This window comes from Electrona antarctica, assembly GCF_951216825.1.
Source record: "Electrona antarctica genome assembly, chromosome: 14".
NCBI lineage: Eukaryota > Metazoa > Chordata > Actinopteri > Myctophiformes > Myctophidae > Electrona > Electrona antarctica.
Genome location: NC_136795.1, coordinates 15,385,350 through 15,408,540, shown reverse-complemented (window position 1 = coordinate 15,408,540; position 23,191 = coordinate 15,385,350). Strand labels below are relative to the sequence as shown.

Here is a 23,191-nt window from a genome sequence, read left to right as displayed (position 1 = left end):
ATAAATAAATAACCAAAACAAAAAATAATAATAACTAGAACTGCACTCTGTCGAGTGCCTACTTGCTTGTTGCACCCAAGTAGGCCTACTAGTGCGCAAGCAGAGCGTGCAAGTACTGTCGACCGCTACAAACTTTCAAATCTCAGCCTCTCTGTGAAAGAACGTTTGCAATATTGAATTATTAGGTTTAGCTATTTCCTACGTACTGTACCTAGTGTTTGGAGGTAAAAAAGTAATATTTTGTAAGTATGGTAAAAGCTTCTACCTATAAAAGAAATACAGTCCCATCGATTTAGAAGTGTCCAGGATCCACTTGTAGTTTCTCAAAGAAAAATAAGTCATGGATATCAGATGAAAAAAAAAAGTATATTAATTGAAATCACGTATACAGTATAATATTAATTTTAAACTGTCAATAACATTGCTTTAAATTGACTTAATCTTGCACTATAGTGATATCAATACTAAATCGTCTGAGTAATAGGTGTCTCTAACTTCAATGTTTATAATGGTATTTTCATATTTATTAAAATATACATGATCTAAAATACTTCCGTAATCTGTTGTTGGATTTGTGATTAATTGTTTAAAGCCTAATCCGGACATGAAGGTGTTTATACTTCCATCTTTTTCATTATACAGGTCATCATTTAAATCTCCTTGTATCATAATAGAAGATGTCGAAGAGGGTAGATACCTTATCAAGTTTCTGAGAAATGTCCTCAATTTAGAAAGTTTTGTTTTAGGTGATATGTACACAAGAATGATATATAGATATTTTTCTTTTACATGTATGCACACGTGTTCTACTCTTTCTAATATAATGTTGTTGTCTCCACCAGGCCGAAGGCATGGGGAGAGAGTATGTTTTGCACTCCGTCCGTCCGTCCGTCCGTCCGTCCGTCCGTCCGTCTGTGAACAGCTAATCTCCGGCACCATTAACCTGGTCGATGCCAAACTTTACACACACACTGCCTGGATGCCAACAATGAACATCTGCCCCAAAATTTCCAGAACGGCCTGTTATAGCGCCACCAGGAGGCCGACTTTTGAAAAACACATTTTTTGATTACTCCTCCAGATTCTGTCCAAAAATCCCGCAAATCGTTACACACTATTTCTATAGTAATGTGTTCAAGATGGATCTGTCCGATATTTCACATTCCATCCTAATTGGCTAACATTGGCTTTCAAAGTTTGCAGGATTGGCCCTTTTGAAACAAAAAGCCTCAAATCATGAACGCAGCATGCAATTTACGTGAAATCTTTCACAGACTTTCCTACTAGGCTGAGGAATATATCCCACCCTTTTCACATTGGCCTGTTATAGCGCCACCAACAGGTGGATGTTTGCAAAACACATTTTTGGAACAAAATGCCTCAAGTCATCAAATTGCCATCAATGGTGTAAGAACAAATGGCACCATTTTCACATTGGCCTATTATAGCGCCACCAGGAGGCCACAACCTGACCTGGCCTGGTGGAGACCTGTGCCCCGAGGGGCACTTTTTCTAGTTTTTATTTTGAATTCTTTCAATGGAAATATCTTCTTTAATAACAAACATCACTGTATTTGATGTCATTGTAATTTTATATTTATCTGTGGTTTTATCTCTTTAAATAGTCCATCAGAAATCTTTTCTTGTCTTCTTCAATCAAATTAAAAAACTTAATGACTTCTTGATTAAATCCCGTTACCTTAATTGTTCCAGTACTATCTGAAACTTCGAAGAAATATACTCCTTCTCTACTCTTTGTAAATTTACGTTCTCCACTTGTATTAATAACATGTTGAACTTAAATCTGAAATAGTAGTTATGCTCCTATTGTCTCTTACTCCTTTTATTTAAAGGTACATCTGTAGATAATTCCATTGTTCTAAGTATTTATGTCTAGACTGATTATATCTTTCCTGTTCTTGTATCTCTTCGATCTCTCTATAACAGGGGTGCCCACACATTTATGACGTGAGATCTACTTTCAAAATGACCAGCTCAACAAGATCTACCCACTGAAAAAATAAGTGTACCATTGCTGAAAATAGTTTAAATATATAATGTACCTGGGGGGGCTTTGGAATAGGGAAATTTGAGAAATTTATAATGGGGCTCAATGGCAGATATTGGCACGTCAAAAAAGCACTTTCACCTAGAAACTCCATTCACACATGTTATAATTCAGCTTACTGTGGAGACACATGCTGGAACTTTTTACTTTGAAATGATTTGTAGTTTCGGAGTTATTTAACTAAACGCCCAATGCATTCTCATTGGCAATTACACAAACTTTGGTATGCTACTTGTCCTACATACTTACACCTAGAAACCCCATTTAAACCTATTTAGGTTCATCTTACGGTGGACATGTTTGCCTGAAAAGAAATCTTTGAAATGTTTCATAGTTTTAGAAATATATAGTGCAAGGACACTTCGACACCAACTCTGGGGGAGCCCGGGTTCGAACTGGCAACCTTGCAGTTACCATCCAGCCACTCTACCCCCTGAGCCACCGCGGCTCTGTTTTGGTTTGGCTATAGTTTATGACAGAATGGAGAGAGAAAGCTAAATTCATTGACAAAGTACATTTGGAATTTGTCACCCATCCTACACACCCTATACCAGGGGTGCCCACACTTTTTGACTGAGCTAGTTTCAAAATGACCAGCTCGGCAAGATCTACCCACCAAATCAATTATTATACCATTGCTGAAAATAGTTTAAATATGTACCTGAGGGGGCTTCGGAATAGTAGAGTTTGTGTTACATTCTGTACAGTATAAGACAAATGCACTTGGAATGGGAAATAGAGGGGGAGAAATGTTTTTTCTTCAATATATTTAAATGAAACTGAGACTTCCTGAGTCTTGTCTAGCCGATGATGGTCCTTTTTCTTCTCGTGTTTCACAACGCGTAAGTATTTACTGTATGTCTAGAATGTGACTATCTTTTCTGTTCTTGAATCTCTTCGATCTCTCTATAACCTCTCTAGATCTTCTTGAATTTTCCTGTGAACCCGTGTTTGGGAATAAATTGTCTAGCGGCTAGACAATTTATTCCCAAACACGGGTTCACAGAAAAAGAAGGACCATCATCGCCGATGATGGTCCTTCTTTTTCTTCCCCCGTTTCACAACGACTTCTCTTTAACTTGTCTCTAAAGCCGACGATGATCTTTAGTTTTTGCAATCCTTTTCGTCTCTCCTGGCTAAAGATTTATTTTGTCCTGGCGCAACGCAAGGTACAAAATTATCTCTCTGCAACCTCTATTCCTTATATAGCTCTAGGGGAAAACCTTCTTCCCAAAACAAAGGTGTGATGATCTTTAATTATGCAATCACTTTTGTGAAGAGTATTTTGAAACTATTTTGACATCTGTTGATGGTAATTCAAAAACATTCTTTCGTTACGTAATCAACAACAATCAATTAAGTAATGATGTAATTAATACGGGTGAGTGACGGGTTATAACTGGCTCTCAATGATGCCGTAATAAGGAGTTGTTTCAGTGTCGGGTGGATTAAAGGAAAGTTTGATGTGTATGTCCCTTTAATCCACCAGACACTGAAACATATCAATATGTCACCATCGTGAACCAATTATACCCTGGCATTGGTACATATCTTCATCACGTCATGGGACATACGCATCGTAGAAGCGGATGAAAACATACCTGCATGCTCTGCTTCCGTATGTCCCGTGCCAGCATATGACGTAATGATTGCTTATGCCTGTTATGGCAGTGGTGTCGGATTACATACATGTATACATAGGGGAATTACCTTTAGTCCACCCGACACTGAAACATGTCATGGTTACGTCACCATCGATAACCAATTATACCCTGACATTGGTACATATCTTCATCACGTCATATGCTGCTAGGGGACATACGCATCGTAGCACCTGACGAAAAACATTACTTGCACGCTCTGCTTGCACAAGTAACTAGCGCGCAAGTACTGTCGACCGCTACAAACTTTCTGTTATTGCAGGCCATCTTCCTATTCAATTCTATTATATTTAAGTATCTTCTTTGGGTTTATCTGTTAGACTGAAAGAAAATATTAGTTATTTGACAACTCTTGAATGAACCTTGTAAATGATCGTAATTCATTTTAAACGATTTAAAAACATTGACTGATTACGTAATTAATAACAACCAATTAAGGTCGTTTTATGCGTATGTCCCGTAGCAGCATATGACGTGATGAAGATATGTACCAATGCCAGGGTATAACTGGCTCTCGATGGTGACGTAATAATGATATGTTTCAGTGTCGGGTGGATTAAAGGTAATGCCCCTATGTATACATGTATATAATTTGACACCAATGCCATATCAAGCACAAATGAATCATTACGTCATACGCTGCCACGGGACATACACATCGGATCACCGGACAAACAACATTACTTGCACGCTCTGCTTGCGCAAGTAATTAGGGGGATGTTGTGGGGGGTGACAGGGGTCCAGGGAGTCCCCAGCAAAATGTGTTAACACGGCATCACAATTTCAACCACTTACATCCTCCCTGCACATGTACTGTAGCCTACATGCAGTACTGTATGTCCCTGTGTGTTACTATAGAAGCAGTCTGTTTGGGAAAGCTTTAGAACGACATTGATATGGACACAGATTAGCTGCAGATCAACAGAGCACATAGGTCTTGTTATCCAGAGATTGAATGCACAGGAGCCAGTTTCACCACCTCACACTAAGTTCAAACTTAGCTATTAGGCCTATAGCTTAAATGGCTTTTAAGTCAAGACTTATGCATTACTTAAGCTAGAAGGCTAAGTTTGAACTTAGTGTGAGGTGGTGCAACTGGCTCCAGATCCCTCACTCTCCACACTCCATCCATCCATCCATCCATCCATCCATCCATCCATCCATGTATGTAATTATTCTTTTATATCAAATCTTTAAATCTGCACCAGACATCACCATATTTTATAGTAATTGCCTTGCGGACTTGATTGACCTTTTGACGTCCCTCATTTATTTATTAATATTTATTTCTATTTTCGGGATCAGGGCACCACTTGAAACCCCATGAAAAGCGTCCGTGGCCCACCCATATGACCTGACCAGCATAACTGCCATGTGTTAAGTGGTCAGATGGCAGATGGGTGGGCTGCATGAGGGCATTTTATTGTAATGATCAATCCATCCATTATGTTCCGGCTTGAATCGATGGAGCCATATCGTAGTTATACTCTAAGTTCCTATTCATTCAAAATAAAAATAAAATACCTCAACATTGTACTAAACACGGTCCTGTAAACACGGGGTGCATGCGTTTGGTCCAACGTACTAACAGGCATTAATTAGTCCGACACCCTACCCAAAACCCAAACCCTAAACCTAACCTCACAGGAAGCCACGGGTTCGTTTTAACCTGCTACGCATGTCGGGAGCCACAGGTTAGTTTTAACCTGCCACGTGTTAGTTTTAACCTGCCACAGATGTTGGGAGGCACGGGTGAGTTTTAACCCGGCCATGGTGGGTTAGTTGTATCCTTGCATCCAGAGGGACACAGTGCATGCATGTATCCTTGCGTCCAGAGGGACACAGAGAGTCTCTCCACCTCCAGGACGGTGAGCATGCCGGCCAGTCAACAGGCTGCGCTACTGCTATAGGACATTCCATGGGAGTATTCAGGGCCCACACGCATCTGCACTATTTACTGTCCTCTCTTTTAGAAGCCATACAGCACACCCAATCTATTGCTCTCATTTGTCATTGTAACAAACAATGCCATTGTGCAACCCAATCCCTGGCTCTTAATGCACCCCCCCCCCCTCACCCCCAACCACACACACACCAGCCATCAAACACAGTGTCTGTCTCTCTCTCTCTCGCAGACCATCCGTTGTTCCTCCCTGACCTTTGTCTGAGGATACCGTTTCTCATCCCATCGCTTGAGACGTCGTTAAAATAAAGCCCTTTGTTGTGCCAGGGACATACACACCTGTACAGTACACACCTGTAGATCTGCTATTTTCAGTGCATGACACTGCTGTGCAACTAGAATATAACACCAAAACCTAAACAGTAAATTACTCATCTTAACCCAAATGCTCTCCCTTTATTTCTCCCTCTCCCTCTCTGACACACACACGCACGCACGCACACATGCACACGCACACAACCATCAGGCCTTCTAAGGCCATACTGACAGCTGGAGGGGGAGGCGGCCAGGGGGAAGAGATGAGGGATTAAGACAATGTGTCCAGCATGCCATGTCCACAAAACAGTTTGAGAGAGAGAGAGAGAGAGAGGATTCCTTGGGTGAATACAAGCGAGGACACTGCTGGGGTGTAATTGAATAAGGTGATGTTCTACTACAGCCCATGTGTTGTTATGGCCCTGCAGTGTACAAATACACAAATACGTGTGCGTGCGTGCGTGTGGGAGCCAGGCCAACCACAACAGCCGCTGGATTCAATAGTGCCCACTATAGAGCACCTTAGTCTGACGTAATGTATGCATCCTGCCTGGCTGGGTCACGTTTTTTTCCGCCCATTCTGAATTCCCATAGATGTGTTTGACATTGTGGAAACCGTCTTCCAAAAATAAACAAATGATCCCGGCGGTTTGACACAATAACTTGAATTTATATAGCGCCAGTGATGTACATTTTTGTAAAGTTTTCAATGTAATGGGTCCTGGGACCCAGGGGTGGTCTTTTAGATGGGTCCCAGGGACATTTTATGAGACCTACTTCAACGACGGTAGAGTATAGTACTGAGTACAGTATTACATCCCAGGACCCCCGAGGGGGACATGATTGCATCCTTTCTCAATTTAGTGAGTCTAAGGATGCAGGCTATTTGCATCACTGTAGCACCGTTCAAAAACCCAAGGACCCGTTACAGTACAAAAGATAAACAAACAAATTGCCAAAAGCCTGAGTAAACAAGTCTCTTCAGTGCCGACGGAGAGAAAACACTAATGTTACCGCCGCCGAATTAATAAAATGTTCGCCAGAAACAGACTGTATCAAATATTGAAAGATATTTTGGGGGCTTTTTCTGCCTTCATTTGATGGGTAAGCTGACAGGAAATGGGGGGAGAGAGAGTGAAGCGCAGTAAAGGTCGTCGGGGTCGGGAGTCGAATCCACAATATGCTGTCATGCTTTAGGCATTAGCCGGACCGCTAGGCTGGCCCAGGCCAGACTGTATCAAATATGAGTGACTGACTAACTATCATAAACATTACAGAGCCAACTCTCTGACAATATCACCGGGACCATTTGCTTATTTAAAAATCACACCCGTGTGAACTGAGTGGTGTAAGGTCTTATATAGCCTGATCAGCTGTGGTCTGACGTAATGTCTGACGTAATGAAATCACACCCGGGTGAACTGGGTGACCGTAGCAACCATGCTCATTTTTTGAGCACAGACAGACAGACACGTAAACTAACAAAGCCAGTCGTAGGAGTGGTTTACACCACTCAAAAATGGTAGAACTAATTTGACCCTGTTGCTCATTATTACCAATTATAGAAATGTACAGTATGCTATTGTTGTGGAATGGATATAGGATCCGCAGCCCTTTCTGGAGGACTAGTGAATTTTATTATTGTAATAAATGTACAATACAAAATGATCTCCCTGGGTCTGAAATAAAGATTGATTGATTGATTGATTGATCAGGATAACTCACAAAAGAGATGCAGGCAGCCAGCAGCAGGATTCTGACCAGGAGGTCCTCAAACTGTTCCTGGATCAGTTCCCAGATGCTCTTACCTGGAAATCAATAGAAACATTTCATGAATCTGTATAGTCTGATGTTCTTTAAAGGTAGTAGTTCACCCCAAAAATACTTATTTTCTGTCAATTACACACCCCATGATGCCTTGAATTCATGTTATTGAACATTTTTGGCTTAGGAATTTGACAAAAGATATACATGACAAAGATATCCTATGATGTCAAGGCTTCATGGGGTGTGCAATTGATAGAAAATAAGTCATTCTTTGGGTGAAATACTCCTTTAATACTATAACGTAATGACATAACATTATGCTGATTAAACCCCATGTTTAAATGTATTTAAAATGATTTCTAGGCAGCCAAATTGCCCGTCACTATTTTAGAAAGCTTGAGCTAGCAGTGAGCTAGCTCAGTGATTCTCAAAGCGGGGTCCAGTCAGAAATGATGGGGGACCATGAAATGTAAAAGTGTGAGACTGAGAACCACTGTGTTAGCTAGTAGCATTGTCACTGCTGATTATCAATAGCCTTGGAAACTTAAATTTTCTTTGCTGCAATATGAAGCAGCACAGTGACACATTGTTAGCCGATATAGCAACAAGAACCCCAGAAGGGGTTCCCGTCCTGAATGGGTTAAACCTTTTCTTTTTAAGCTCATAAATGTCTCTACACTACAAATACGGCCAACATTGTTTTGCCTTTTCTAATGTGGAAGCCATATTGTTGACAAAACTGAAGTGAGAAGTCATGGACAGGTGTTATTATAAGCCTGACAGGAAATAATGTTACTTCACTACAGGAAGTAGACCAGGTGTGTCTGGGCATAACAAATAAACAGAATAAAACGATTGACAGGCTGTGTTAAAGGAGCATTCAGTGATTTGGAAAAAACCTGGTCCGCCCCGGTAACAAGATGTGCACATGTACACGCTCTACAGTGGGGGAAGTACAACAGCCCAACAGCACGTGCACCAAGGCCCGCCCCACTCGATCGTGATTGGAGGAAGGCCCCTCTCATCCTGATTGGATGAAGGCTTTGCCACCCAAAACCCAAACCGAAACTAGGGTTTTTTGACCCCAGGGGCTCACTGGGGACAGGGAGGAACTCCTTATATGGTCAGCACACTTTATAGTAGGGAGGATTATCCAAAAAATAAGAAAAAATAAGTAATATTTGAATTAAGTGAAATCACTGAATATACCTTTAATACATGAATAATGGAGAGACAAAGATAATGGAGAGACAAATATAAACAGACTCACCCTCCTCTGCTGGAAGCTCTGTGAGAGACAAAAGAGAGACAAAGAATATATGTCCCATTTCACAAGTTCAGATCTTTTGAAATCTTCAATTTTCAAATGGCCGAAATATATATCTGAAGTCCTTAGTGTGTTTTGTACTAATTATCAAAATCTACAGTTTTCATATAATTGTGGTGGAGTAAAAGTACAATATTATCCTTTGAGATGTATTGAAGTAAATTAAATTTAAATTTCTAAATACTGAAGAAAGTAACAATACCTGAAAATTGTAGTCAAGTACAGTACTTGAGTAAATGTACTTAGTTACTTTAGTCCACTGATTGACTACACAGGTACGTACAGCAGTTTACATGCAGCCACAAAAGGTAGTTTTTTCTTCACTAAAATCAACTGAGTGGGAAAATCATATTTTTGTCAAGTGATAAGCACACGGCACTTCTCCATCAAAGCCTAAAGTATTGATTGATTGATTGATTATTTTATTAGACAATAGAAAATGCAAACAGTACATGGTAGGCCTACAGTCAAAGCACATTGGTCCAAAAGGATAGCACCGAAAAAAGACCTTGCGGTCTTGTTTCCATTCGGGTCCCATGCATTCATTCACAAACACAACAATGACAATAATCAAGATATTTCAACGACATCATGTATGAAATACAAATAAATCGAAATACATAAATATCAATCGAAGGGGGGGTATAAAGAGGTTGGGCCATCACCTTCTCTCCTTTTGACCCGCTGACAAATGAAGTGAATTTTCAGACCGGGTTTGAGTAGTAGTATGCTTAAGTTTACCATCTGTACAGTATTTGCATAAGTGTTGATTGTTTTGTTTTTCTTTGTGCAAAAAGTGCATCTTTAATGAATAATTACCAATCCAAAGCCAATGATTTAGTCCCAGGCCTTTTAAATAACACGTTTTAACAGCAATATAGTAATTCTAAAGCCTTAAAATACAGGACCTTTTAGTGTTTTCTTTAATAAAACACTGGACTTGTACTTCCAACCACTGATAATATGAATGAACATGCTCTGTAACAACAACAGGAAGATGCATGCTTTTTTTTATATATATATATATATATATATATATATATATATATATATATATATTCTTTTATGGAGGGACAGATAGTAGGCTGACAGGAAATGGGGAGAGAGATGGGGGGAAGACATGCAGTAAAGGCTGTCGGGAGTCGAACCCACAGCACACTGTCAGACTGGATTGCCAGCCAAGGTGCCTGGACCACTGAGCCATGGCCCAGGCCAGGAAGATGCATTCTACCCTTCAAATGGTCTTGTCACTATAGTTTTACTGACATGTTCCATCCAGTTCATTGCTAGAATTTGCATGGAAACTAACAGAGCAACTGAAGTTTCTTGGTATTTCAACACTGGACCACAATGGAAACAAGCGAAGGCTTTTTTGTGTCTAAGTCCATTTGGCATTTTTTTAAAATGATGTCATTTTCTGTGATTTTCTTAAACTGCCAATAAAGTATTCTATCTATCTATTTACTGCTAACTGTCTGACCTTTACAATGACCTTATTTGCCATGTTGCTAAATGCACTGTGCACTGATAGGGCTGTGATACGGCTTGATAATTGAAGCTAGCGCTGAAAGTAAAACCATCATCCTTCCCCTTTTTGTTTCTCATCTCCCTTTGTGTGTATCATGATTTATTGTCTTAGCTAACTTGCATTGATCGCTATGGGGAAATGTGTTCTCTGCATTTGACCCATCCAGCGGCACTTGGGGAGCAGTTAGGGGTTCAGTGTCTTGCTCAAGGACTACGACACAAAGCCAGAGGGAGTATTGAGGCTTGAACTCGGAACCTTCTCGTTCCAAGACGGCCACTCTACCCCCTGAGTCACTGCCAACCTAAATGTTTTAAAATATGATCAGCTCCTTGGTAATTTTCCTGAATTATGTAAACCGGTAGCTCTTAAACTTTTGGTCTGCATGAATCCAAAATGCCTTGCAGGTTTTTGTGTGCCCTGCACTGACAATAGTTACGTCTGAACCGAATGAGGAAGACCAAATTGATGTGGCTTCAGGGCTTGTGGGGAGATAAAAATCCCCGAAGGCCTAAAATGCCAGAAACACCAGTAGCTATTGTCCTGGAACCTGAAACTGAGAAACACCTGCTTGACAATCATCACTCCCCGAGAGTGACCTTCAGAGGGTGTCACTTGCACCATCACAAAGTCATGCTCATGCATCAAAATTCCAACTAGCCCACCAAGCCAGAAAATATTTCCCTTTCTAATTCTGAATCACTGCCAGATTGTTCCTGTGTTTATTTCCATATTGCTCAACCTCTCCAGCACCGTCTTTGTTATCTTCCTAAGAAATAGACATCTGATGATTTTTACCTGATAGCAAAGTACGTCAATCACAATCACAAACATAAACACTATCACACTCAATCCGATAATGCTTCATCCATTGGCTTATCCCATCATCTGTCATCCATCCATCCATCCATCCATCCATCTTCCTCACCGTTATGCCCATACTTTGCCAAGTTCCTCTTGACTTGGTCTTGCGTTAGGCCGGTTTCCTCGCTGACACTAAAGTAGGATAGCACGTCGGGTGACTCTTTGGCATGTGCGTTCTCCATCCTCGCTGAAAAGGAGAGGCTTCAGAAGAAGGAGAAGAAAAAAAAAAGTCAAGGAACAGCACTTTAAAAGACACTTATTCGGTTGGATAACTTCAATATGGCCAGGTCTCTCTCCAGTCCTGTTAAGGGTTAAAACAGAGAAATATAGCTGTGTTTACCCACCACTATGATGAAGTGTGGGATAGGGATCAAAGCTGGCAACCCCCTGCACACACTCTCTCACTCGCTCTCTCAACCCCCTCTCTCTGCTAGCGCTCTCCTCTCTCGGAGCCTTCAGACTGACAGAAAGTGCAACCTGGCAAAGGCTCCTGAAAAGTTTTATACGCCATGAAAACGAGGCCTCATTGGTGCTCGCTCACAATGTGCACTCAACCCTCATTGGCTGCTAAAAAGTTAGAGAAGGGGCCGGGCGCAGGGATGGCCCCATGTAGCAAAGAATAGGCAATGGAGGTAGTGGGTGGGTGTGGGGGGGCTATCCGGGGGAGCAGACGACCGCAGATGGGAACTATACTGCCTGGCAAGCTGAAAATAAGATGCACACATTGGGGAACATGTAGCACGCTTTGTGGAATGGAGAGCAGGAGGTAGGGCAGCTACTGTGAGCGTGCATCTCTGTCTGTGTGTGTGTGCGCGCGCGCGCGCGCGCGCGCACGCACGCACGCACGCACGCACGCACACGCGCACGCGCACGCGCACACGCACACGCACACGCACACGCACACGCACACGCACACGCACACGCACACGCACACGCACACGCACACGCACACGCACACGCACACGCACACACACACACACACACACACACACACACACACACACACACACACACACACACACACACACACACACACACACACACACACACACACACACACACACACACACACACACACACACACACACACACACACACACACACACACACACACACGTGTGTGTGCAGGGACGTGCACACATAGACATCAAAGACATCGTATGGTGCATGAAAAAAGTATGAGACTGATAAAACATTACTTCTGTGAGAAACTGACCACGGTCTGTACTGTACAGTGGCGTGCACAGACATTTAGAGGGGCAGGTGCTCAAGTGAAAAAGGGCACCTTGTGCAGCGTGTGGAACCGGCCTGTTGCCTTAATAGTGTGAGATGTATAGATTTTGGGGAAAATTATATATTAGAAGCTTTTTTTTTAATCAAGAATTGATCAATGTCACCATCGTCCACATAATGTACACTGTACAAAAAATATATTGCTGTCCAGCCGGGCAAGGGAAGGTGTCTATATGGGGAGTCCCTCACATTTGTCCCTCACATTTGTGTGTAAATTACATCCTACATTCTACAATCATTAAAACTGAACTCTGTTATTGCCCTGACTCTAATGATCATTATAACAACGTGAAAGAAAATATTTAAAAAAGGAAAAACTTATATTTGTGGACAAGCAAAATATGTTGGAATTTTTCACGTGGTGTCTATTAATGTTGATATGGCACACTGACGATCTAGAAAATGAAAACATGGCACTTAATTTAAAAAAGGTTGCAGACCCCTGCTGTACTGTACTGTCACTGTACTATACTGGCACACCCGAAATCACCATATATACAGTTAATATGTGCTTGTGTGTGTTAGGTTGCGCACAGGTGGTGAAAAACAACCATGCTGTTTTCGTGCTCAGACGTACCCAGCCACCCAGCCAGCCACCCAGCCAGCCAGCCACCCACAAACATAGTCACTTAAAGAAGTGGTTGCACCACTTAAAGAAGTGGTGTGTGTGTGTGTGTGTGTGTGTGTGTGTGTGTGTGTGTGTGTGTGTGCATCTACATCCGAAGAGGGAGAAAGAGAGAGGTGATGCTAAGAGTGGAGGAGGCAGACACAGAGGAGACACGTGCATGCGCCACTTAGAAGTATTGTGAATTGAGGAGAGTTTGGGGGGGAGGGGGGGGGGGGAGACCCCTTGGGGTGCTGCTCTGAGCAAGGCAGTGAGGAGAAGTCCTTTCTGAGAATAAATACATTATAAGCCCTGTGGTCGTGGTCGATTCTGCGATAAAAAAAAAAGTTAACGTGCTGCAAGCTTGTATAGTTGCCATTTTAGATGTTTTGCCGATTTTAATTGGTTAAGACAAAGCCTCCTTTTGTACTTCATCACGTCTGACTCGGTGATGGCAGCTCTGTTGGACACTGCACCAATGAACAATGATCAAAAGCAACCAATGAACCACCTCGCATTATAATAAAATAAATAAGGTAAAAGGTCTAATAAGCTCTGACAGGGAAGCAGGTCAATCACTGTAGCTTTAATATTGGTCATGTTTTTCCACATAATCATGTCCCCGACTTTCTATAGTAGTTAGTTTTTAGTTTAGTTTTTTTCAAATGGGGGGTCCTTGACATGAAAATGTTTGAGAAGCAGTGCTCAACATGGGGTCCTTGAGGGGGTTCCAGGGGGTCCCCAGCTAAATGATTGTGGAACCACTATGGGCCCTTATAGGTCATTTCAAATGGGTGGAAACCTCATCCAAAGCAGACTGCTGGGCAAGCGCTGGTGCTTTGGCATGGGGGGTCAGATCAACATGAATTATATACTGTTCATACTTCATAGAAAGGAATACCAGCACTCACGTTATATCCAATAGGATTCTTATTCATTTTTCATTTCCCCCCCAGCAGCAGTGTGTGGACCAGACTGACCTATGGGTGGTCGTGTGTGGACCAGACTGACCTATGGGTGGTCGTGTGGTCCAGACTGACCTATGGGTGGTCGTGTGGACCAGACTGACCTATGGGTGGTCGTGTGTGGACCAGACTGACCTATGGGTGGTCGTGTGGTCCAGACTGACCTATGGGTGGTCGTGTGGACCAGACTGACCTATGGGTGGTCGTGTGTGGACCAGACTGACCTATGGGTGGTCGTGTGTGGACCAGACTCAGCCGTGCAAAGCTGCAGACGGCTCACTGACATTTAGCTCAATCTCCCTGTGGGATCAGGTTACCGCGGCTCATTCTAAGCACCGGGCTCTAATACTGATAACACGCTGCAGTGTTAATGCTGTCGGGCGCGCGCATGCCCACCCAAACGCACACACACGCACACACACGCACTTCACCCACCCAACCCACCTACTGTACCCACCCCGTGGACAATATACGTGTGCAAATGTGACACTTGACACAGACATCATTATGGGTCAGTTTGTTCTATGTAATGATTGGGAGTTTGGCATTCGTTTTTTCTTGTAAAAGGCGGAATCCGTAATTTTGCAGGGGTAACGTATACGCAGATATTTTATTTTCCATTTTCCCCACATTTTTATTCCCATTCAAATTTGAACAATAAAGTGTCAATTAGCAACAGCAACTTTACTGGGATGACAGGCTTATGATGAATGAATATTGAAACTTAGGATCCTGATATATTATATTAAGCAGATCTACAAGCTCACAACGCATCACTTTGCTCCACGTTGTGCGCTTGTAGAACAGCTATTTACTACTTCTTAAACATTTGTTTTCTAATTTATGGAATTTCTTAAATTTCTCTTTTATTTATTCATGAAATTGGGAATGTTTAGATTTTTTTTTTAAATAATATTAATTAAAAACAAAATATAGAAAAATAAATAAATAAAGGGACCCATAAAAAAGTGTCCGTGACCCATAGATGGGTCCCTTCCCAGAGTTTGGGAACCACTGGCACAGTGTATAGTATTACGGGCAGTGGTGCCAGGCAGCGAGGGGCGTGACGCGTGCCACTGCACCTATAGCAGCAGTTGTGCTGTCTTGGTATAAATAGCCCTGTTTGAAGAGGGGTTGGCAGCGTATAACACAATAGCAGAATTTCTGTGTTCTTTCACGGAGGGCTGGAGAATGTGCGGACTATTGTCACTGTCGCGGCGACAACAGTCGAGCGAGGTCTGAAGGTCATGCCAAGGAAAAAGGGAGAGCTGCCCAGGAACACTGGAAGTTTTCCTAGAATTCCCCATTGGTCCTGGATTACGACCTCTGGGCTCGCTACATAAATGATCCAAAGGAAAAGTGGACATTGTTTATTATTAATAATAATAATAATAATTCTTATATGTTACAAAGTTCTTTATAAAAATACAAATGAAAGAGAAGCAATTGTACAACAAAATTCAGTAGGATTTAATAAGACAGCAACAGTTAAATTAAACTAGCACCAATAATATTTATTTTGAGCTATAGCAAGCCTGAGGTCCAACGGCAGGCCATTCCTGACGGGCCATGACTGCAAAGGACCGGTCGGTCACACTTGGTCAGCAACCTATAGAAGAGCTGAATCAGAGGACCTCAGGCAGAGGACAGACACAGTTTTAACAACTCTGCTAGATGGCCGTACGGTGCATCAAATGAAAGGACATAAAGTGGTGTTGTGATTGACATCCTCTCACAAACTACATGGCATTGTCTTTGTGTCATAAAATCTGCTACCCTCCTGCTCACCCTTCAACTCAGACACTCGCCATATTCCAGGACTAAACCTTTGAACAAGAAGAGCTTTAGTGTTCTGGGAAAATGGCTGGACGGGAAATGTGAAGCTTGTAACAGGGGGGCAAACAGTAACGTCACGGTTCCCATGTGTGGACAGATTCCTTCCAACAATCTCTCACCTGAAAATCTCACTCTGTTCTCCATTTCCCAGCTGGTAGCCCTTGTTCCCTCTCCTGTCCCCCACCTGCATCATCACTGTGCTGCCACGCACGCCTAAAAACAGGACCTGGAGGCTCACCAAGTCCAGGCATACGCTCTTCGCAAGACAGTGTCCCTGCATGCGCGAGCACCGCAGGACACACTAGTGTCTTCTCATGTTGCTGTGTTAAGTCACCAGACTCATGCCTCGGAAGGTGGTACAGTTTCCTCCCAGCAGAGATTGGAACATGAGAATGAGCCACTTCCTCTTAACTTCAGAGCCGTATGGCCTGCCATGACGAAGCTGAGCCAACACCAACATGGCCCCGATTCATCTCTGACAAAGTGCCATAACTACGCAATGAATCAAACCGATTTAAAAAGTGTTTCAACTGGCCAGCCAAATGGGTTAACGCCGGTGAATATGCAATATTCCACTATTAATTGTATATTTGCTCATGAGGACGGCCATTAGTTTATCCCCAAAATTACGAAGGCTGATTTGACAAATAAATAAGTCAATGTGTCCAAAAATGTAGTGTTCACTTTGAACCCGCAGTGAATTTTAGAATGGATGAACGAACACTTATACATGTGGCACTGAGTGGGTTGGGCTAAGTAATCCTGTCTCAAAAGTAAAACAGTGAACAACTGAACATAATTCCAGTCACACATCAGTATTCATCCACCGGATAATGTGATGTGAGGTGAACTGTGTTTTAGCCCTTCCAGTGAATGTGCAGAGTATTTTCAGCTCCCTAAACTCACCTCCTTGGCTGTTGGCAGGGCAGGTTGACTCAAGAAACACAAAGATGCAAGAGATGTCCGCTGAAAATAAGTGATGCTGTTCAACCAGCGTTCAAGCATGCCCTTTAGTGTTGATATGCATTAGGCCAGTGGTTTCTCAACCTGTGGGGGGGGGGGGGGGGTAGAACAGGTGAACAGATGTCAGTGAAGTGACTTTTTTTTAATACCTCAACAAACTATACTCTAAGAACTGTTGAAACTTTGGAAAATAATATTTAAGAAAGAGGCGGGGTGGGGGGGTCATAATATAATTATAATATCATTATTGTGGGGGTCACTCAGAGAACCACTGCATTACAGGCCACAGATCCGCAGTTGATCATTAGTTTTTAATTATCGATTTAAAATCTTTGGCACCCCAATCGGTCCTCAGTGGTGGTAATTTAACTCTGAACAGGGTACAAAATGGAACCAACAGACAAGTGTACACTGTCTTTAGAGTTACAGACCCCCCCCCCCCCCCCGTAAGGGTCCGTTTGGTCCCTATAACTATCAATCATTTACAGTACAGGGCACCGCCTGGAACCCCCAGGAGCAGCCCTGGGCCATCGCCACTCTGAGAAGCAGGCAGGTAGCAGCAGCAGCATGTGTGCCTGTAACTGTGGCTATAGCTCCAGCAGACAGGCAGGATGCGCCGCTGCGCTGTCTTTGGCAGGTTACTTCTAGAAGCCAGACATTGTTGGAGTTTGAGCGTATATATTTAACCCTGTGCCTGCCTCCATGTAGGGAGCTGCAGCAAGGCCTGGAGGAGCAGCGCTGACAGCATGACGAACGAGAGGTGACGGACACAGGAGGGAGCGCTCCACCAACATGACGACTAGGAGGGGTCAGACAGAGCTCAGCCAAAAGTACATGAAAATGTGACAAGAATCCGCACTGGATGTCTTTTTTATTTTTTCATTGAATAATTATTTTATTCAGCGCCTGGCTAACTTAGATGGTGCCTTTTCTCAAAGAATTTGAATGTCGTGGAAAAGTACATTTTCTTCCGTAATATTCGAAAAGTGAAACTTTCATATACTCTTGATTAAGTCTGGCACACTGCCAGACTTATACTACCGGCCAAGGTGCCTGGACCGCTGAGCCACGGCCCAGGCTGGTCTGGCCTACTTTTGAACAAATTTCAACGGGCGTGGCATGGAGGTGATCAGCCCGTGCTAAGTTAAGGTGTTATGGTTTGCTTTGATAGCAGCCATAAACTAATTTGTATTGTTGAGTCTAGTGTCTCACAGACTCACACACAATCCTCTTGACAAATACAACATACTCTCTGTGGGGTTCAGGTCAGGCCAGTTGGCTGGTCAGTTAAGCACAGTAATACCATGGTCAGTACACCAATTACTAGTTTTGGCACGTGCAGTACTTGAGTAAATGTATAGGCTGCTTGGTTACTTTCCATACAGACACACAGAGGGAAAGAGGGCTGGATGCTGAGTGTTTGATCTTGTGCTGATTTCACTCATCGTCTCCCCCAGGTCACCACACACATTGTTCACACAAGCACACGCTGTTCTTTAAGAACATGTCACTAACACACACACACACACTAGCCGTGCACGCAGCAATACAAAGACAAATGGAGCACTAGCTGTGTGATAAAATATAGAAATGTGACCTTGCAGACACAAGTGTCAACATTTCCGAGTATGTCACAGTATGTTCAAGTGTGTGTGTGTGTGTGTGTGTGTGTGTGTGAGAGAGAGAGAGAAAGAAAGAGACAAAGGGAGAGAGAGTGAGCGACAGACAGAGATTATGGCATGCATTATAGACAGGTGTGTGTACACATCGGAAGAATGCTTGTGAATGTGTGTGTGTGTGTATGCACGCACAAACACACAAATGTGTACATGAGTGTGTGACAGGTTTTTGACTGGAATAGTGCTAAGCTGTCAATGATGTCTGTCCCTAATGTGTTCGCGCTAAGTATAAACGTATTGTTAAGGGAAACAAATACATTGGTGTTACACTAAAAACTTGGCTTCCCATCATGCACCTGTAAACCAACATGCTTTGCACTGCAGGACGGGTGTGTCACGTGATCGGGTGTAGCCAATCGTTGTCACTGCATCCGCAGTGATTGAACAGAACGCCAACGTTCTGGGCTCATTTGTGATGTTATGCTGCATCCGGTTACAACAATATTAATGCTTCTGTAGAGAACCAAAGGTGAAGTTAGTGACTTCACAGCACAGGTGTAAACGGCACTTCTGCATAGTTTACGCATATGTCACGGTCTACTTGGCCACCCAATTGTGAACACAAACTGCTGAACAGAACAGGCAGAAAACGCAGAGGTAAAGTGAGTGAGGTCTATGACTTGGCCACCCGATTGTGAACACAGGCAGATTCCCTCAAATGTATAGATGTATAGAAATCTTTTGAAAATCGCCGATCTACAAGCTCAAGGTCGGCTATTTTCAAATGGCCGAAAATGTAATGTATATAAGTGAAGTCGTTAATGTATGTTTTGTAATAATAATCAAAATGCATGAATGGCCGCGCTGCCCATGTGCATGTGCACGATGATGAATGTGCACATTGATTTAAGGGTCGCGGCCGGTTTGAGGGATATAGGGCGGTTTGAGGGGCTGAATATTTGGTCACTATGTTACATATACATACTGTGGGCCGGCTCACTCCAATACACCCGATCAGATCCTGTTCTTATAATGGGAACCAACCAGCCACAAACAGGCCAGAGTACAGCACTCCAGACAGAGACACGCCCTCTGCGTGGTATTAGAAGGAAGCTATGTCCCTAATTGCCTCTTATGTTGAATCAAATTGAAATTATGCCACCCGTGGCTTCCGCGTGCGGTTAGGGAGGTTAGGTTAGGGTTTGGGGTATAGGGTTAGGGCCGTATAGGGTGTCGGACTATATTGCGTGTTGGACTGTTACGACGTCGGACCAAAGATATGCCTCCCACACCTATGTACAGTATATCCCAATATGCTAGCACCACTGCTCTAAACATGTGCTGTTGTTAGTAGGAATAAACTCAGAAGCACCTGGGACGAAGTGGACTAAGAAAGGGCCATCTCCAAATTAATAGTTTGATGTGAAATATTCTTGTGTGGCTTATCTGTCACGCTCTGTAGTTAGTGCCTTTAATGTGGTTAAATGTATATGGGTGGTGGAATGCATTTGGGACGGAAAGAATCTGGCTTTCCAGGTTGTGTATGAATGAACAGACACATTAAACCCCCCGCCCCCCACCCCCGGCCACCAGGTTGGAAACATTGGAATAATTGACAATGGAAGAGGGCATGTCTACAATGAGCTATTAAAATAGTTAGCTGTACAGAAGGTCCCATTTCTCCGAGGCCAGTTGACAACACTCCCTATTAATAGTGGGGGTTGTCCTTGGGTATTTTTATAAAAGGAGATGGTGTGTGTGTGTGTGTGTGTGTGTGTGTGTGTGTGTGTGTGTGTGTGTGTGTGTGTGTGTGTGTGTGTGTGTGTGTGTGTCAGAGAGAAAAAGAGAGACAAGGGATGAGGATTTCCCAGAGAAGAGAGAATATCTTTGTTGTCAGGCAGAAACCACTTCATATACAAACTTTTTTTTTCTTTTTTGTGGTAAATCTGCTACTTTCGATGCTTTTGAATTTTGAAACGTAAGAGTTTAGTTTTTAGTTTTTTTTAACATATGAGGTTTCCACCTCTCTCTCTCTCAGACAGACAGACACACATTGTGGTGTTATTTTTAGCTGTGTGTGTGTGTGTGCGTGCGTGCGTGTGTGTGTGTGTAGGTGTGTGCGTGCTGACCCGTTGTCCCACCACACACATCCCCAGGCCTTAAAAGGCCCCGGTGGTGCGGTGGACACGGTCGCTCGGCAACCGCTCGTGTTTTGCACCTAAGCTGTGAGGGTCCAGTGAGCGTCTACCCCCCCCCCCCCCCACACACACACACCTGCCCTTCATCATCCTAATTATCACCGCAATCCGCCTCCCCTCCCCCCTTCTCACAGTTAAGTTTCATGAATGCCAGTTTAACAATGTTTTGCCATTTTTTTAACCATAACCCTAAAGCCAACAATGAAACTATATGAATCAGGCATAACGCCAACATAACCTTTGACCCATTAAGACCCGAGGCCCATTCTACAAAATAATGCCTTCCAAATCAGCAGTTCTCACAAGATTGTTAAAACATTTTCAAAAATAGCATGCAAGCTCACAGCACGGTCGTACGTTTGATATTTTTTAACATCTTTCAATAGCCAACACAGAAATCAATACAATCGATGTGATGGGTTACATGCCTAGGAATCCATAACAACAATCCCTGAAGCATTTCCTAATTGCATAAGCCTTACTCCACAGATGTTTCTAACATATTCTCACACAATGTCTATTTCTGAAATACTACTGTACGACGCGTGTGGAGATATTTGGCCCTCAATCATACGGACAGTAATACAAGTACTGTAAACACGACAATAAAACAAACAAGTGTCGTTCTGGACGGTCTGAGAACCCACACGCGATTCAAATTAACTCATTAACAGTTGCACTACTAGCAATCATATTCATCATAGTCTCTGTTGGTGTAGAAATAAATCATCCACGAAGTCATGTCTCCCTATAAAGTGCGGTGTCCAGAAGCACTGAAGAACATATATAATATAGACAGATATCTTATACTACTAAGCATCTCATAGGCAGATATCTTATACTACTAAGCATCTCATAGGCAGATACCTTATACTACTAAGTATCTCATATTGTAAGAAGTATTCAGAACTATACATCAAGGAGGTACCTAAATCATTGGGCTCAAGCTAACTGCTACTGACTAGTTCACCAGCTCCCTCCCCCTACGCCTAAGGCGAGATACAGTCCTTTAATCATAAGGCCATAAAGCCTTTCCCAACACATCCTACTGATAATCCCTACAAGCATAGGTATTCTCAGTTACATACGTGGTTAGGAATCAACGTATAAAACTGTACGTTGAAAAAAGTGTTAACTGTAATATGATTTTAAATTCATTAACTAACCACCATTATGACCCAACAGTGGAACTGGTTGATTTGATCTAAATTAGCATGCATGGCATCCACAATTGAAAATGGAAAATCTTTAGGACTAGTGTTTGAAAATAAATGTTTTATTCAACTGAGGTCAATGAATACCTTGTTGTTTCAAAATAGCAGATCTACATTGTGAGCTTGTAGATTGGCTATTTTCAAATAGACAAAGTTTAAATAGGGCTGAAGTGGTTAATGTATGCGTTTGTAATAATCCAAATCTACAAAGTAACTAAAGTTCCAAATAATTGTAGTGGAGTAAAAGTACAATAATTGCTTCCAAGATGTAGCAGAGTAGAAGTATTGAAAATTGGAAATACTCTAGTAAAGTAAAAGTACCTCATAATTGTACATTAAGTACAGTACTTGAGTAAATGTAATTAGTTACTTACTGCAGGCTGGGCAGGAATAGCAGGCATGCCATTATGTAGGCTATGTTTACAGTGTACTGATATTTGATCTCTAGACTATTCTATAGTCATTACCACCAGCGTATCTCACTTAATACAGTAGGTATTGCGAGGCCAAAAGGACAAACGAGGTCAGGTGGCATTAGTAACTAGAAAAGTGCATGAGCTCCTCAGAGCACAGACCTCCACCAGCCAGGCTAGGTTGGCTACCCAGGGCCTGCAACTTTGGAAGTCAATCATTCATAGCCAATCAGAATAGAACATGAAAAACTGTTACACCTTGATCACATGATGCTAGAGATAATCATTTTGTGAAGAAAACCCAAGATGGCAGAATATCTGTCTGGCACAAAGGGGCAGAACCGCATTGCGTCACAATCCACACGGGCATTGACCATCTTACAATAAATGCACCGACTCTGTACGTGCAGTGTACGTACCATAGTATACCCCCCCCCACCATATGCCCATATATGGCCAGGCCCATATATGCCCATATACTGATATCAGGGAACTCCATATATGGCCATGAAAGGGACAAGGACAGACATTTATAGAGATCTCCATATATGGGCACATCATGTCCTCACATGATTTTTGAGCGGTACCTCCTCTCCATTACGGAGCTATGTGTGTCTGTCCGTATGCGTGTCCCTGTGTCCCTGTGTCCGAGCACA

The 23,191-nt window shown here is 42.7% G+C and overlaps 1 protein-coding gene across 5 annotated transcripts in view; it reads right to left on the bottom strand.

The window, feature by feature from the left end:
• Window positions 1-23,191, bottom strand: part of atp2a1 (ATPase sarcoplasmic/endoplasmic reticulum Ca2+ transporting 1) — a 54,084-nt gene that overhangs the window by 21,412 nt on the left and 9,481 nt on the right. For 2 of the 5 annotated variants that reach the window (XM_079521254.1, XM_079521256.1), the window contains exons 2-4: window positions 11,495-11,631; window positions 8,985-9,002; window positions 7,673-7,755 (exon numbers count right to left, since the gene is read on the bottom strand). In XM_079521254.1, coding sequence (XP_079377380.1) covers window positions 7,673-7,755; window positions 8,985-9,002; window positions 11,495-11,612 — 219 coding nt within the window. In that variant the 5' untranslated portion in view covers window positions 11,613-11,631. Of the gene's footprint in view, window positions 1-7,672; window positions 7,756-8,984; window positions 9,003-11,494; window positions 11,632-11,770; window positions 11,895-17,034; window positions 17,176-23,191 lie in introns of those variants that run through there. The other 3 variants (XM_079521255.1, XM_079521257.1, XM_079521258.1) reach the window with 3 other exon arrangements.